Genomic DNA, 14,932 nt, shown 5'->3' with positions numbered 1-14,932 from the left:
TCTCCAATAAAAATTTGAGATAATTTTCAAGCCATAGATGGAAGTGGTTATCTGAGGTGTTTTCAGACTGTATTTTCTTGCCCTCCTGTTAGTGTCGTTCTCCCCACTGTCTGTCTGTGAATCGCTGCCAAATGATTGCTGGGAGAGACTTGCTTCCTCTGCCCTAGGCACATGTGGTGGTTTTGACTTTTTACACTAGGCTTCTATGTTTTCCCTTAACTATTTTTTGTAGCTTTGCCTTTGATTTATGTTCTGCTAGGTTGCTGCTTTTTTTATTTCCACATTCACCTACTAGATAGTAAACTAAGCATTTCCACGCAGGTGATGCAATCACAACTGAAGATTTTAAAGCATTATCCCAAGGAGTTCCCACTACTTGAGATTCCTGCTCCTGCCTTTGGGGATTTACACACTCCATTTGGACCTTTGCCTTTCAAGTAATGCAGAGAGATTGGTTTTGTTGAATGACTCTTCTACCCATGGACGCTCCTGATTGCTTTTTAGATAGACAACGTTGCATGAATGATTTTTAAGAATGAAGGGTTTACATGCCGATCTCCTCTGCTGGTTTGCTTGGTATAACTGGCTCCTGTGCTGATTATGCCTAATCATAACCTCTGTGTATACAGCATTGCCTAGAGTACCTTTCAGGAACAGGTAGACTAGCAGAATTCTGTAGTTGTGAACATTCCTTGGTTTCATTTAGTTTCTAGGCACTCAGTTGCTTTCTAAAACTGGTAGATGAACACTTCTACTACATCAACCTCTAGATACCAGTCCAGGCCCTTAAATTCCAGAAAAGAATAGCCATAGAGTTTAGTATTATGGTGAAAGTAGTTCCCAAAGTAATAAACCAACAACCCCAGGTTCAGGTCTGTCCCTTGGTTTTGTTGCTTTCAGTGGATACAGAAGGCGTTGGAGAGCAGTAGAATGGTGCCATGTGTTCTTCACTTGTCACAGTGGAAGCATTTATGAAGCAATCTGGAATGCTAGCATTGTTTTTCTCTCCTCAAAAGTTAAATAGAACATTGCTTTGAGGATGGAGATGGAGTGTAACTTCTGGGCCTTTGAAAAAATGTCTTGCTATTTTCATTTAGACAAAAATGTTAATTATTCCAACAAATTTCCTATTTAGCTAGAATGAATATAAACAAGTACACAGCCCAGGGAATCAGACAGTAGCATCAAGTCAGACTTCTGAGATGTATTTCAGTAAAACTAGAAATAATAGCTGATCCAGCTGTCCAGGGTTTTGTTAAGCTTGAAAGCATATGAGTGTTTTACATACGTATCATCGGCCCTAAAAACAAATGCAAAACAGAGTGTTCATGAGAGAAGTAATTGCACTGAACATGTATCATGGAACTCAAAACAGCACCAAATGACTTATAAATGTCTGGATATTTTTTAAGCATTTAAATTTTTTGAGAACAGACAATTCTATATAGTAGTTTAGGAGCTTAAACAGTCTACTTAAATACTACAAAAAACTCATAAAGTCCTAGAGAGAACTGAAGAGGCTATCACTAATAGATATTAGTTATAGATATTACTTATAATATTAGAAGAACAGATATATTCTCAAATCTCCAGTAGTGAGAATAAATGAGATTAAGTGCTCTGAGATATGGATATTGGTTTATAAAATAGTTATGATTATGTTATAAACCACAGTCTTATTTTGGAAAAATGAAATTTTTTGAACTTCTGAACTGAACTTCTGAACTTCTCGGCAGAATTAATTGGGGTGGGGAGATATTTTGAGTAGCTTTGATTCTCTCAAATGTGACTAGCAGTATAAAACTAAACTCCTCTTTTGTAAGAGTATATATAGCAAGCAAGTTAATATAGTTGCCTTCTTACAGAATATGCTCATTCCCTGAGGAATATCAGAAAACATGGCCAGGATCTTTTATAGTGCTGTTTCCCATGTCACCTCATATTCCATTACTTAAAGAAGATGAGTAAGTTGTAGCTGGTGTACGACGCTTTTTTTAAATGGGAAAAGCCTTTTTGATGATTTATAGATGAGCTTTAAACAACTCTTGTCAATGAGTTACAGAAGGGGGTGAGTGAAATGGAGTCTCAAATCACTACTACTTCGGTCTTCCTTTTCCTTTTTATAGAATACAACATTTATAGCTGTGAACATTTCTAATATTTATAGCATCCTTACTGGTTTTCGTGCAGAGCAGCAATATCACGTCCCAACCCCTGCTGCTGTTTATATCAGCAGCAGTTAAAACCTGACTTACTAATCCCTCATTGCTGCCTCTCCAACACCTCATTTTTCATTTTTGTAGAACCTTAGGACTGTTACAGCTGAGCATCATGATGCTAACACCTGCTCAGCCATCTGGCACAGGGGAAGCGGCACCTAAACAGATTCTTCAGAACAAATATCACATAGGAGCAAGATCAGAATAGTGTGAGATCTAAAAAAACAGGTAAAGAAGGAGTGAAGAGAGCCTGAATGACAGCAAAGGTGAACGCAGAACCCAACGAGGTTTTGAATTGAAAGCTCTCCTTTTGCTGGGAAAAGATCTGCCTTTTGCTTTCTAGAAGAAAATAGTTAGTAGTAGTCTTATCTAAACTTTTTCTAATTCCAGGCTAGAGGCTGTTAGCTAGAGGAATCTGAGAAACATTGTAGCCTTATTTTCCCCCATCTTTTCATATTCTTGACCTGTGAACCTGCTTTTGAAGAGATACTTTGTTCATCCTTTTAGATAAGAAAGCATATTCCAGCTACTGCTCATTTTATCTTAGTTGAAAGTCTTCTGAAAGTTTATGTTGAGGGTAGTGGGCTCCCTATTCAAGGAAAAGGCTTATTACCTTGATTCCTAATGCTGTGAATTTTCTATATTGACTACTGTCTATTTAGATAGATAATTAGTGAAATGATTTGTAAGTATGATTATTCCTTTGTCCAACAATCCTAACTTTCTGAATTTGGTCTGCTTAGTGGCTACTGAAATTTTACTAATATGGAAGCTAAAAGGTGATTCCAGCTTTTGATAGTTTTTATTTTTTTTAACCTCCTCTTTTGGTGATTATTGTTTTTCTGTGTCTAGGCGAGGATGGTATGCTAGAGACAGTTATGTGTTGGCTCATTAGGCTGAAATGAATGTAGCCAAGCTATCTTTTTCTCAGTGCTTTGCAGCAGTTGTTCAAAATCAAAAACAAAAACAAAACCCTTAGGGACACTAATGTACTTGATTTTGATATTGCTTGCTGTTGCTTCACCTTTCCTTCCGTATCTTGCTCTCATGCTTCCTAATGCCTGAGCAGACTGCAACGTCAGAGCGCCGAGGAGAGTGGGAAGTCCAGCCCAGCCGGCAGACCAATACCTCGTACCTGACGTCTCACTTGGCTGCAGACCGCCATGGGGGATCAGTGCAGGTACTTATGGCCTTTATTGCCTTTTCCTGGCCCTCCCAGCTTGGCTGGTAGAATGTTGGCTTGTTTCTAAAACCCAAGTTCCTTTAGAATGGAAACTTACAGCAAGGCTGAGCTGCTTTTATAGTGAACTGAATATCTCTGTGCTGATTTTCTACCTAGGTGGACTTGTAAGACTCACTTGTTCAGATGATTCTGGGTTGTTGTCATTGACTAAGAAATATCTATATGACTTCTGATACTGATTCCTGGTTAAACTAATCCTACAACCTTGATCCACTCATGATAGACCATAAAATAATTTCAAGGTAGAAGTCTCTTAGTGTCAAGTCTGGGAACTGCAAAGAAATATTTAAAATAAGTATTTTGGGGATAGAGGACTGCATATGTAGCTCATTCCATGATGATATATGCCCTAGTACATAAGGTGAGATTGTTCATTGGTCCAACTCAACCGTTTATGAGTGGGAACCCAAGAAGTTGGGCTACTTCTTTTTTTCTCCCTGGAATAAGTGTGGTCTTAGAGAATTATTTCTGATTTCATTTGGACCATTTCGAATCTCTGTTCTCTCTTGTACTTAAGAACACCTTGCATCTCTTAACTTTTCATATATGTCACTATTTTAATAATCTTAACCTGAATATTTTTCTCATACTGGTAAGTGACACCACCAGTTGGGGCACACAGGTGAACCCAGAGCTACCAAATGTAAATTCTTATAAAGGAATAGGCAAGCCTTTTTCACACAGAAATGCATCTTGATAAGCTGATTGTTTAGGATATGCCTTTACATGGAGTGACTCACTGAAGATTGTGTTATTCACAGGAAGTTAGGAGACAGCTTTGTCCTCTAAACCAAAAATGATCTCATAGGAACACCTCATAGGTAAAAATGATGGATTGAACACACCCACTCCTGAAACAACACTAAAAAAATGATAAGGAGATTTTTTTTTTAAGGTATAAATCCATATAAGAATGGAGAAAACAGAAGAGGAGGCCACAGCAATCGGCTGTTAGAAGCTGGATAGCAGATGGGCAATTATTAAATGACTTAGGAGTCCCGAGAAAACCAGATTCTGAACCAACACAGGGGAAAGCTTGAGAGCCTATTTATACTGGGGAATCCCCAAAAGCCTCAGAAATTGGCCTTCTATAAGGGGGAGGTGGGTGTGGAGGGGCATGTGCTAAAATAAAGATTGGTTTAAAGTCTGTTTGAGAAACCGGAGATCCCTAGATGTTCTCCTCCTTTCCAGCAAAGACCAAAGAGTTATTCTTTGGAGAGGGCAAAAAAGAGGGTCTCTGGATTAGGAGATACAAGGCACATTTGGGGACAGAATACCATACTGGAAAAGGGGAGATTAAATGAATGTGTGCATACTGACTGCCTGCTTTCCCCATTTAGTACTTCAGAATGCTGATAGTCAAGTATGTACCTTGCAGGCAGGAGATTGAGTCGGCTCTGGGGAATCTAACCAGCCCCAAAGAAAACATCTGAGCCTACTGACAACAGGGTTTCCCTAATGAAATGGCCCAGCCAGATCATTCTGCAGTGAGATCCGTACTTAAAAGTCCCACCCCTGTACTCACAGTGCCAGTTAACTTTACATTCTTCCACTTTTAAATATGAGCAAACACTCAGGGATTATCAGACTTCTGAGCAAAGCCTTTAATAAGATAGAGACCAAAACAAGCAATAACAGCAACAAAAAAATACCTTGTTATTAAAAACCTCAGAGATAGAAGATATTGCAACTGTGAAGCAAGGACAGCATGCTACCTTTGAAAGGAGCATTCTAAGAGCAAACACACAAAACAAAAAAATAGCTCTCCAAAATTAAAAACATAGTAAACAAAAATTTAAAACTCAATAGTTTGAGTGTTTTATTTTTCTTTTCATAAGAAATATTCATGTTCTCAAGTTCTACATATATTAACATGTGTGCTCTGATGAGTACAGGCTAAACAAACTGATAATAAATTCAGTAGTTTTCTTATGTTATCTGAGCAAAAAATAATGATACTGGTTATATTCTTCCTGTTGATGTTTGAAACAGTTGCTGCTTATAGAGCAATTTAAGACCAGGAATAATTACTAGTGCATCAGTTGAATGCTACATACATTCCTCAGATTAGAAATCCACAGCTAAAATTATCAAGTCGTAAACAATGTATTTCATCACAACTTTATTAATAATTTACACATGGCATGGAAGAAATGTTATTTCAAATTCATTTCTAAATAAAAATTTTGACAACTAAAAAAATAATAATAAAACTCAGTAGTTTGGAAGATAAAGTTGTAAGGAAGTCTCCCAGAAAGTAGAGCAAAGAGAGAGAAAAATAGTAGAAAACAGGGACTTCCCTGGTGGTCCAGTGGTAAAGAATCCATCTTACAATGCAGGGGACGTGGGTTCGATCCCTGTTCAGGAAACTAAGATCCCACGTGCCAGGGCAACTAAGCCCGTATGCCACAACTACTGAGCTCGCGCAACTCAACTAGAGAACCTGTGTGCCGCAATCTACGGAGCCCACGTGCTCTGGAATCTGCGGGCCACAACTAGAGAGCCCACACACCCTGGAGCCTGCGCACCACAACTAGAGAAAGAAAAACCCGCACGCCACAACTAGAGAGAAGCCCGCATGCCGCAACAGAAGATCCCGCATGCCTCAATGAAGATCCCACATGCCACAACTAAGACCCAATGCGGTCAAAAATAAAAAATAAATAAGTAAGTAAGTAAATAATTTTTTTTAATTAAAAAAAAAATAGTAGAAAACAACGTAAGATTTAAGGAGAGTCTGGAAGGTCCAATTTCTAAATAATGGGAGTTCCAGAGAGAGAACAGAGAAAGTGGAGGGGAGGAACTCGTTAACGAAATAATTTCCCAGAACTCATAAAGACTTGTTTCCAGATCAACAGGGCCCCCTAAGTGCCCAGCTTAATGGATAGTGGAACCACACCAAAGTATATCATTGTGAAATTCCAAAACACTGAAGACAAAGAGAAGATCCTTCAAGCTTCCAGAAAGAGAAAACAGTCACATGCAAATAAAGGATCAGAACTTAGTATAGCTTCAGATTTCTGAATGGCAATGCTGGAAGCTAGAAGGCAATGAACAATACCTTCAAAACTTCTGAGGGAAAATTATTTCCAACCTAGAATTCTGTACTCATTCAAACTGTCAATCTGGTTGGAATATAGAATAAAGACATTTTCAGAAGTCTGTGGTCTCAGGAATTTTACATCTCATGTACCCTTATGAAGCTGTAGGAGGATGTGAGCTATGAAAATGAGTGAATAAACCAAGAAAAGAGTAAATATTGGATCCAGGAAACAAGAGATCCAGCGTAGGAAAGAAGCAATATTGATATAATGGTAAAGATAGAAGGTCCCAGGATGACAGTTGTACTCCAGTAGAAGAGGACAGCCTGTCCCAAACAGAGCTGGTCAGGAGGCCTTGAGAGCAATTTTACCAAAATGATGAAATGACTAGGATACTGATACGTCAGAATATCTTGAAAGTAGATAAATGACAGAGTTTGGTTAGAATTAGTGATTAGCAAAAAATTTACAAAAAGCTAAGTAAAAATAAATTTTAAAAGATCATGGGCTTCCCTGGTGGCGCAGTGGTTGAGAATCTGCCTGCTAATGCAGGGGACACGGGTTCGAGCCCTGGTCTGGGAGGATCCCACATGCCGCGGAGCGACTGGGCCTGTGAGCCACAACTGCTGAGCCTGCGTGTCTGGAGCCTGTGCTCCGCAGCAAGAGAGGCCACAATGGTGAGAGGCCCGTGCACCGCGATGAAGAGTGGCCCCCGCTTGCTGCAACTAGAGAAAGCCCTAGCACAAAAACAAAGACCCAACATAGCAATCAATCAATCAATCAATCAATCAATAAATAAATATTTTTTAAAAAAAGATCATTAACTCCATGGAAAACAAGAAATTACACAAGGAAGGAAGGATAACCATGGTATACTCCATGACATAGCCGTAAATAGCTTTTAATAGTCATAATATAAATGCTAAGGATTGATCTAATCTGAATTACAGTATAAACTTTAATGGCAGAATAGAAAGATGGAAAAGGTGAATATACTGCCTAAAAGTGACAAATCAAGATGCATGTTATTCAGAGATACGGAAGCAAAAAACAAAGGAATCAGCTATAAAGGAAGGGGAAATGGTGGAGTGTAGGAAAGAAATTATTGTTTTTCCTAAGAATCCTTGTAGAAATATTTGATTCTTTACACAGTGTGCTTATATAACTGATAAAAATAAAACCTAACAATTAAAAATATATATATAAACATATATATGCACACATATCAGTTTCTAATTATCTCATTTGCAAAAATTTGTTTGTTTAATAATAGCCAATCCATCTACTACTGTTGAAATGTGAGTTATCACTATTATGGAGGGTAATTTGGCAATCCCTGTTAGAATCTTAAGTATCTATACTTTTTGATCCAGTGAATCCAGTTTCAGATAAATACCCCTCAAAAATGCACAGATCCTAAAGATACATGTTCTAGAACAATGCTGTTAAAAGAAATGAGTCTCATCTGTAATTTAAAATTGTCTAGTAATCACATTAAAAAATAAAAAGAAACAAGTGGAACTAACCTTAATAATATATTTAACCCAGTATATCTAAAATAGTTCAACATATAGTCACTATTAAAAATATTTGTGATATTTAACCTTTTTTTTTTACTAAGTCTTTGAAATCTAGTGTGTATTTTACACTTACAGAACATCTCAGTTCAGCATTAACTAAACAGATATAACACTTCCATACCATGGAGAGAGATAGATCTCTGGATGTCACGGAAAATGGCCAAGATATATTGTGGAAAAAGCAAGTGGTCCAGCAGTGTGTAAAATTTGGCCCTGTTTTTATTTTCACATATGTATGAAAAAATATATATGTCAGAGAGAATACACACACACATAAACACACATATACATTAGTGTATGCAAAGGAAAAAAAAGAATATAGAGTAGGGGTGGGAAAACACAACCAGTGGACCAAATCCCACCCTCTGCCTGTTTTTGTAAATAAAGTTTTATTAGAACACAACCACACTCATTTGTTTACATACTGTCTGTGTCTGCTTTCATGCTGCAGTGGCAGAGTTGTGTAGTTTGGACACAGACTCCATACCCCACAAAGCCTAAAATATTTACTACTTGTCCTTTTATGTAAATAAATACTTTGCATACCCTTATTCTCAAGGAACATTTACCAGATTTCCCACTAGACACTTCCACGTGATGATGTCACTGGAAACTTGCACTTTTTATGCTGTCTTTTTTAATATTCTAATTTATTTTTTACAACAAACATGCTTGCTTTGTAATTAGAAAATAAAACAAAGATAAATAATAACTTCAAAAGGGAAATGCCTGAGTCAGGCATGTCTGGACAGTTTACTAGATTTGTGTTCCTAGAACATGGGAGTGCTTATTTGGACAATGTTTCCTGCTGTCCACTGTGACTAGTTGTCTTTAGATTAGAATTGGAGTCAACTAGAGTTTCTGGCAGCACTTTTGAAAAATACAACCTCCTTCAATTCCCTGGTAGAACTAAGTTCTGCCAGCTTCCTTGACACTTGGATAGGGGACAGGTAGTTGTGCCATTTCCCTAATATTATGTTAAGCTCTGCTGCTCCTCACTATATCTGTCTCTTTGATTTTAGCCCCAATTTTTGTAAACTCGTAAAGGCTGTGCTTTTTGCAAACCAAATCAGCAGTATCTTTCTAGCACAACAGATGCCCATATATTTTTGAGTTGTCTCACTTGCTAAAGTTAATGTGGTTGAACCGTGGTTGGCCTAACTGGATGACCTGAAGACACCATGGCCATGGTAGGGTGGGCAGAATGCCAGGATGAGAAGAGTTTGCTCTGATAAGGCGCATGAACACTCCCATTTCAACCTGTTTAATGGGCAGGTCCCCTACGGTTCTCATCCTTGCAGTATTTCCACAGATCTTCCACATGTGGAAGGCCTAAATTAAAAAAGACAGAATATTTTTCTCTATCAAAAAGATGACTCTAAAATTGTTTGAATTAAAACATGTAGGAAATATAAGGGCATAAGACTTAAGAATGACATTTAACGTTTAGCTAATATTTACTTTGCTCAAATCTTTATAACTTATAATTATTTACAACTCTTATTAAGGTTAGTGTTATTACAGTTTTATAGATAGGGAAGCTGAAGTAGAGAATTACCAAATGCATTAGTTGTGAGAAGTAGCATTGAAATGTTGATTAGCAGCTAAAGTACTGCTTCCTTTGGTACACAGCTCTGATTTTTCTTCATGGTAACATTTTGAAAAATGGGGCTAATAACTCAAATCTCTGAGACTCTTAAAAGGGATGTTACCAATATTAAGGGCTAAAGTTCAAAATAGTACTTCACCTTAGTCTCTTTCATGAATAATCCTGTGTTAATTACTTTGGTCTTGTGTGATATAGCCAGAGGAATGTGAAATTAGTATTAATAGTGATTGCAGCAAAATAAATTGTCAGTATTCCAGATATACAAATAACGCTTACTCTTTAATTAAGTTATTCTAAAATAATCAATGGAAAAGTATAAAAATGATAGTTTCAAATACTAATAATTTGTTACATTTGTTAGGTTCTTTACAGTTTTTCAAATTGCTTTCCTAAACATCATTCTATTTAACTACCGTAGTAATTATAAGGTAAATAGGACCAAGGTGGTTATCGGCCTAATCTTACAGAATTAGAAACCAGGGCTCAAAGAGAATGTTGATGGTAGAGCTAGGCCTGGAATCCAGCTCTTGGGTCACCTACACTAGGTGTTTGTTCCACTGCACATCTAGGCAACTGTTCAGTGGTTTGACGAACTGTACCTTCAACCTGAAATAATTAAGTGGATGCTCTAGAGACCCAGATTAGTTGCCATTGATTCCCAAGTATATTCTAGGTGCAGTTAAGTTTAAGGTTAGACAACTGGTGGTAAGGTTACCATTTGTGCCTGATTTGTTTGAGACCAGATACTCATGGATACAGACAAGATGTCTAGTCTGTAAAATGGGGATAACCTCTTCTTCCTTAGATTGCTCAAGGACATTGCTTGTGGGTCAAACGGCAACATAGTAAGGAGAAATTAGAGAGTATGAGACATGCGAAACACTGTAAGCACGTGCTGTGACCCAGAGTCACCAAGTAATTCACAGTGGTGATGCCTACTGTCGCTTTGTTCACGTCAGTAGAGGCCAAGACATTTTATTTAACATCTTGTCTAGTTCCTGAATTGTTTACTAAAAAACTTACTGTGATTTCTCCTGTAACCCTTGTGCTCACAGAATGAATTTACCAGCATTATCACTAGTGTGCAGCCAGAATGTGCCCACAAGAAGCATATATAGGCTGAGGAAATTAACAGGACAACATTAGCATGACAGGCTGTGGTTTCTTCAGTCTGTAAACATTCTCTCCTCAACTTTTCATTTTTGCTTGTTTTCTCCCAACTTTTCATTTTGAAATTTTAAAATCTACAGCAAAGGGCTGGGGTGGGGGGGTGCAGTGAGCCTGTGTGTATCCTTAACCTAGATTAACAAATGATTGATTTTTGCCATATTTGCCTTAACTCGAGAGGGGGGTGTTTTCTAAACTATTTGTAAGTACATTTTATCCCAAAATACTTCAGCCTGCATCTCCTAAGAATGAAGCCATTCTCTCATGTAACCAACAACACCATTGTCATATCTAAGAAAATTAATAATTCCATAATAGCTAATGTACAATCATACCACATTTCCCCCAATTGTCTCCAAAATTAATTTTATAGTGTTCAGGATCTAATCAGGGTTCTTGCATTGTATTCGGTTGCTATGCCTCTTGTCTTTTTCAACCTCTTAGTCTCTTAATCTCTTTTAATCTATAACAGTCACCTCTGTGTTTAAAAAAAAAAAAAAAAGATTTTTGAGGCATTTCTTTTTTGAAGAATCCAGGCTTGTTGTCATATAGAATGTCCTGCATTTTGGATTTGTCTGTTTTTTTCCATCATACTTAGATTCAGATAAAACTTTTTTGTTTGGCAAGAATACTATATAGATAATGTTATGTAGTATTCATTATATCCTGTCAGGAGATAAATAAGGTTAGGTTGTTCCATTGATCAGAGATGCTATATTTGATCACTAGCAGAAACTTGGGTCTCCTATGGGTTAAGTCCAAGTTTAATATTGTATGTTTCCTTGACTAACTGTACAGCATTGTTTTAATTTTTTTAAAGCTTGTATAATTAATAAGAGTAATAAATAGTTCTGGTTTAGAAATAATGGTGGGCATAGACTTCTGGTAAGTAGTATTCACCTTGTCTACCCTTTCCTCAGAGACTCCTTATACTAAACATTTCCTTCCACCTTCCTCTTTATAAGTGTGCAGGAAAGTTTTGCAAATTAACTGCTAATGAGGACCCCAGATCTAGAGGGAGATAAGAGTAAACATTTATGGAGGGAGAATAACAGTACTCTGAACGTTTATTGAGCCATTACCATGGACCATGGCACTGGGCTAAGCACTTTCTGTGGATGGTCTGCACAGTAACCCAGTTAGGTAAGCAGCATTGTTTGCCCATTTTACAGATTAGGAAGCTCAGGCACAGAAAGAGTGAGATCTTGCCCAAGGACCCACAGCAAGTAAGTGGTGGAGCTAGGGCTCAGAGCCAGGGCTGAGTAAATCCAGAGCCCATTTCTCATCTACTGCGCTGTGCTGCCTCCATTACTGTGCACCAGCTGTTGTACCACACACTGTCTCATGCATTTTCTTGTATAATTCTCACATCAGTCTGTAAGCAGCAGTCTCATATAGATGAAAAGTTACTTACCCGAGGGCGTGTGGTATCTGAACCATTTATCCTATTTTGTGGTTCTCTCCCATGTTTCAGCCAAGGTCTTTAACAGCAGAGTGGTTTGTCCAGCGGGGTCCCTTTTCCCACTTCCCAGCACCCACATAAACAGGAATCATGTGCTGGAAATGAAACCAGGTGACAGAAGCAGCTGCACAAGCAAGAGAAGCCTGATCGGTTCCACCTAACCAGATGACAGGAGTGAGAGCCTTCAGTTACAATTCGGGGACCGTCAGTGAGAAATGGGATGACACTGAACCTGGAATAAAGGTTGTTGAAATAAGACTGGTCTTCCAAGGGAAAGTGTTTCCTTACTGTCTGCCGTCTCACCAGAGAGGATGTGGCAGTCTTAGTTGAGTAACTTCAAACCGATGGTCCAAAGCCATGAAGAAATTTCTGAAGGAAAGTGTGATTGCTTATAGTTTTTGATGCTCACTATTGATTTCCTTGTTAGAATTTTTTTTAACATCATCACTGAGTCTGTATATAATTATAGCATAATAAACTGAGAGGAATAGAATTAAAGACAGTAATATGACCAAAAAGTTTATACGATATTTGTGAGGATTAAATTGATACACACACACACACACACACACACACCACAATGTAGCAGAGTTCCTAACACAGAGTAGGCATTCAGTATGGAAGTTATCATCATTATGTAATTAACTCATTGAGTTTTGTGCTCTCACATGATATGGGTCTGGGAACATTCCCTAAGTGAGGACATTTAGCCCCCCAACCCAGGAAAACAAACATCCCAAACACTGCCTGGCTGCTACCGAAGCTGGAGACCAGGTCTCCGCTAGGGACCCTCTGCCGCACTGGCACGAGGCTCCGATTGCCGTGGTGTCCGTCACACTCTGTCCTTCTGTTTCAGGTGGTTAGCTCAACCAACGGAGAGCTGAATGTCGATGACCCCACGGGAGCCCACTCCAACGCACCGATCACAGCTCACGCCGAGGTGGAGGTAGTGGAGGAAGCGAAGTACGTTCATCTTTCAAGGGGGCTCTTGAGTTATAGGTTGAAAAACCTTTTCTCTGTCTCTTCCTGTCGTGTGCTGCTCATTTCAGACTGGATACCTCATGCTTGTGCCCACAGCTTTCTTCCTTTGACCATTTTATTTTTTGCATGGTACCTTAAGGCTGCTGCTGCCCTTCTTTAGCTGTGATTTCTGAGAGGACAGTCACATTTTTAGTCCACGTGGATGAAAAGACATAGTGAACTAAAAGAATCATGGTATGAGAGCTACAGCAGATAGCAGTCCTGAGCCTCTTGGGGCCCTGGAGCCTCTTGCTCCCTAAGGGACACAGAGAAGAATCTGCTTGTCTAAACCATGGGCCATGCTGAACAGCATTTGATTTCTGGTTCTTGGCTAACCACTTTGCATCTATAGTCCTAGACAAGGGTCTCAGAGCCCTTTTGTTCTCACTTAAATGATTCTGAATTCAGAGAGACTCAAGATAAGTCAGTCAAGAAAAATAGTCTCTGCACCTGTTGAATGAAAGAGTCTTGGGATGGAGAGGAAATCACACTCATCCCAAGAGGGTGAGGAGGTTACCCCACTCCCTTTTCTGCTTCTCTTGCATGTTAGTGTCTTGCCCTGCCCATACCACCAGCCCCTTGGTGCTCTCTGCATGGTCTGTGTTTAAACTCTTAGAAAATGGGGTAGAAGGTGAAATAACTGCTGATTCTGCTGCAAAAGCAGCATTTCTATCACTTCTTTCCCTTTTTGCCCCATCCCAAATTCAGGTCCAGATTTAAACTCCAAGGCAACATGAGGTAGGGAGAGAGAAGTCCTTCACAAATCAGTAACCGCTGCCACCCCTGATATGGATGCCTTTTCTTATAAACCCTTTGCGAACATCCAGGCTATCCCAGTATCTTGTTTTCAGAAGCAGGCAACATATTTATAGTGATATTGTGCCTTAAGTGATCTCTTGAACCCCCAACTAGCCTAAGTCCAAACCAGAACATGCTTATGCCTCAGTAAAAGGTAGTAAGAGGCTAGTCAAGATCTGCGTTCTTCCGGATACACCTTTTCATGGTTGTCCCCCTGCCCACTCCTCTGCTCTGCTGCCCATCTATTTGATGAGCTCACTTTTCTTTCAAGAGGTCCTTTCCTTTAAAAGCCAGGACTTGAGGATTCCTACCCAGTAGATAAAAAGCAACCAAGGGTGACTTGGACTGTCTCTTGTTGAGTCCCTACTGACTGCAGGCAGCTTCAGATGCTCCTCTCCTGGTTAGTGTAAGGCCCGAATACATAAGGAGGACAAGGGAGTGGGGGTCAGTGCCAGGAGGAGACCATTTTTAGTAAAAGGAAACATGCTGCCTATTCTCAGGGGCTTTGGAAGTTTTAATGGTGCTCACAGTTTTTCAGTTTCCATGACAAAACTTCATTCTCCCAAATAAACAGTGTGGTACTCCTACCCTCTGAGTTCTCAACCTTGGCTGCCCTTTGGAGTCTCCTGGGGCATGTTAGAAAATACAAATGCCTGAATCCTGGCTCCAGAGATTCTGGTTTAACTTATCACGGATGTGGCCTGAGCATCAGGAGTTTGTAAAGTTCCAGTGATTCAAATATGTCGCTGAGGTTGGGAACCACTGTACTGGGTCTGATGGCAACGTTTGTGGT

General features: G+C 39.1%; 1 protein-coding gene across 7 annotated transcripts in view; it reads left to right on the top strand.

Annotated features, from left to right (window-relative positions):
- The window catches only part of CSNK1G1 (casein kinase 1 gamma 1), a 196,718-nt gene that overhangs the window by 170,275 nt on the left and 11,511 nt on the right, over positions 1 to 14,932 (top strand). For 5 of the 7 annotated variants that reach the window (XR_014242125.1, XM_082383384.1, XM_082383379.1 and 2 more), the window contains 2 exons: positions 3,289 to 3,399; positions 13,178 to 13,284. Coding sequence is in view for 6 of the 7 variants with exons in the window: in XM_082383384.1 (XP_082239510.1) it covers positions 3,289 to 3,399; positions 13,178 to 13,284 (218 nt within the window). In the remaining variant the exon portion in view is untranslated. Of the gene's footprint in view, positions 1 to 321; positions 438 to 3,288; positions 3,400 to 13,177; positions 13,285 to 14,932 lie in introns of those variants that run through there. The other 2 variants (XM_082383382.1, XM_082383383.1) reach the window with 2 other exon arrangements.

Source organism: Balaenoptera borealis (assembly GCF_965194805.1).
Source record: "Balaenoptera borealis genome assembly, chromosome: 3".
Taxonomy (NCBI): Eukaryota; Metazoa; Chordata; class Mammalia; order Artiodactyla; family Balaenopteridae; genus Balaenoptera; species Balaenoptera borealis.
Note: the sequence above shows the minus strand (reverse complement) of the source record. Positions and strands in the feature narration are given on the sequence as shown.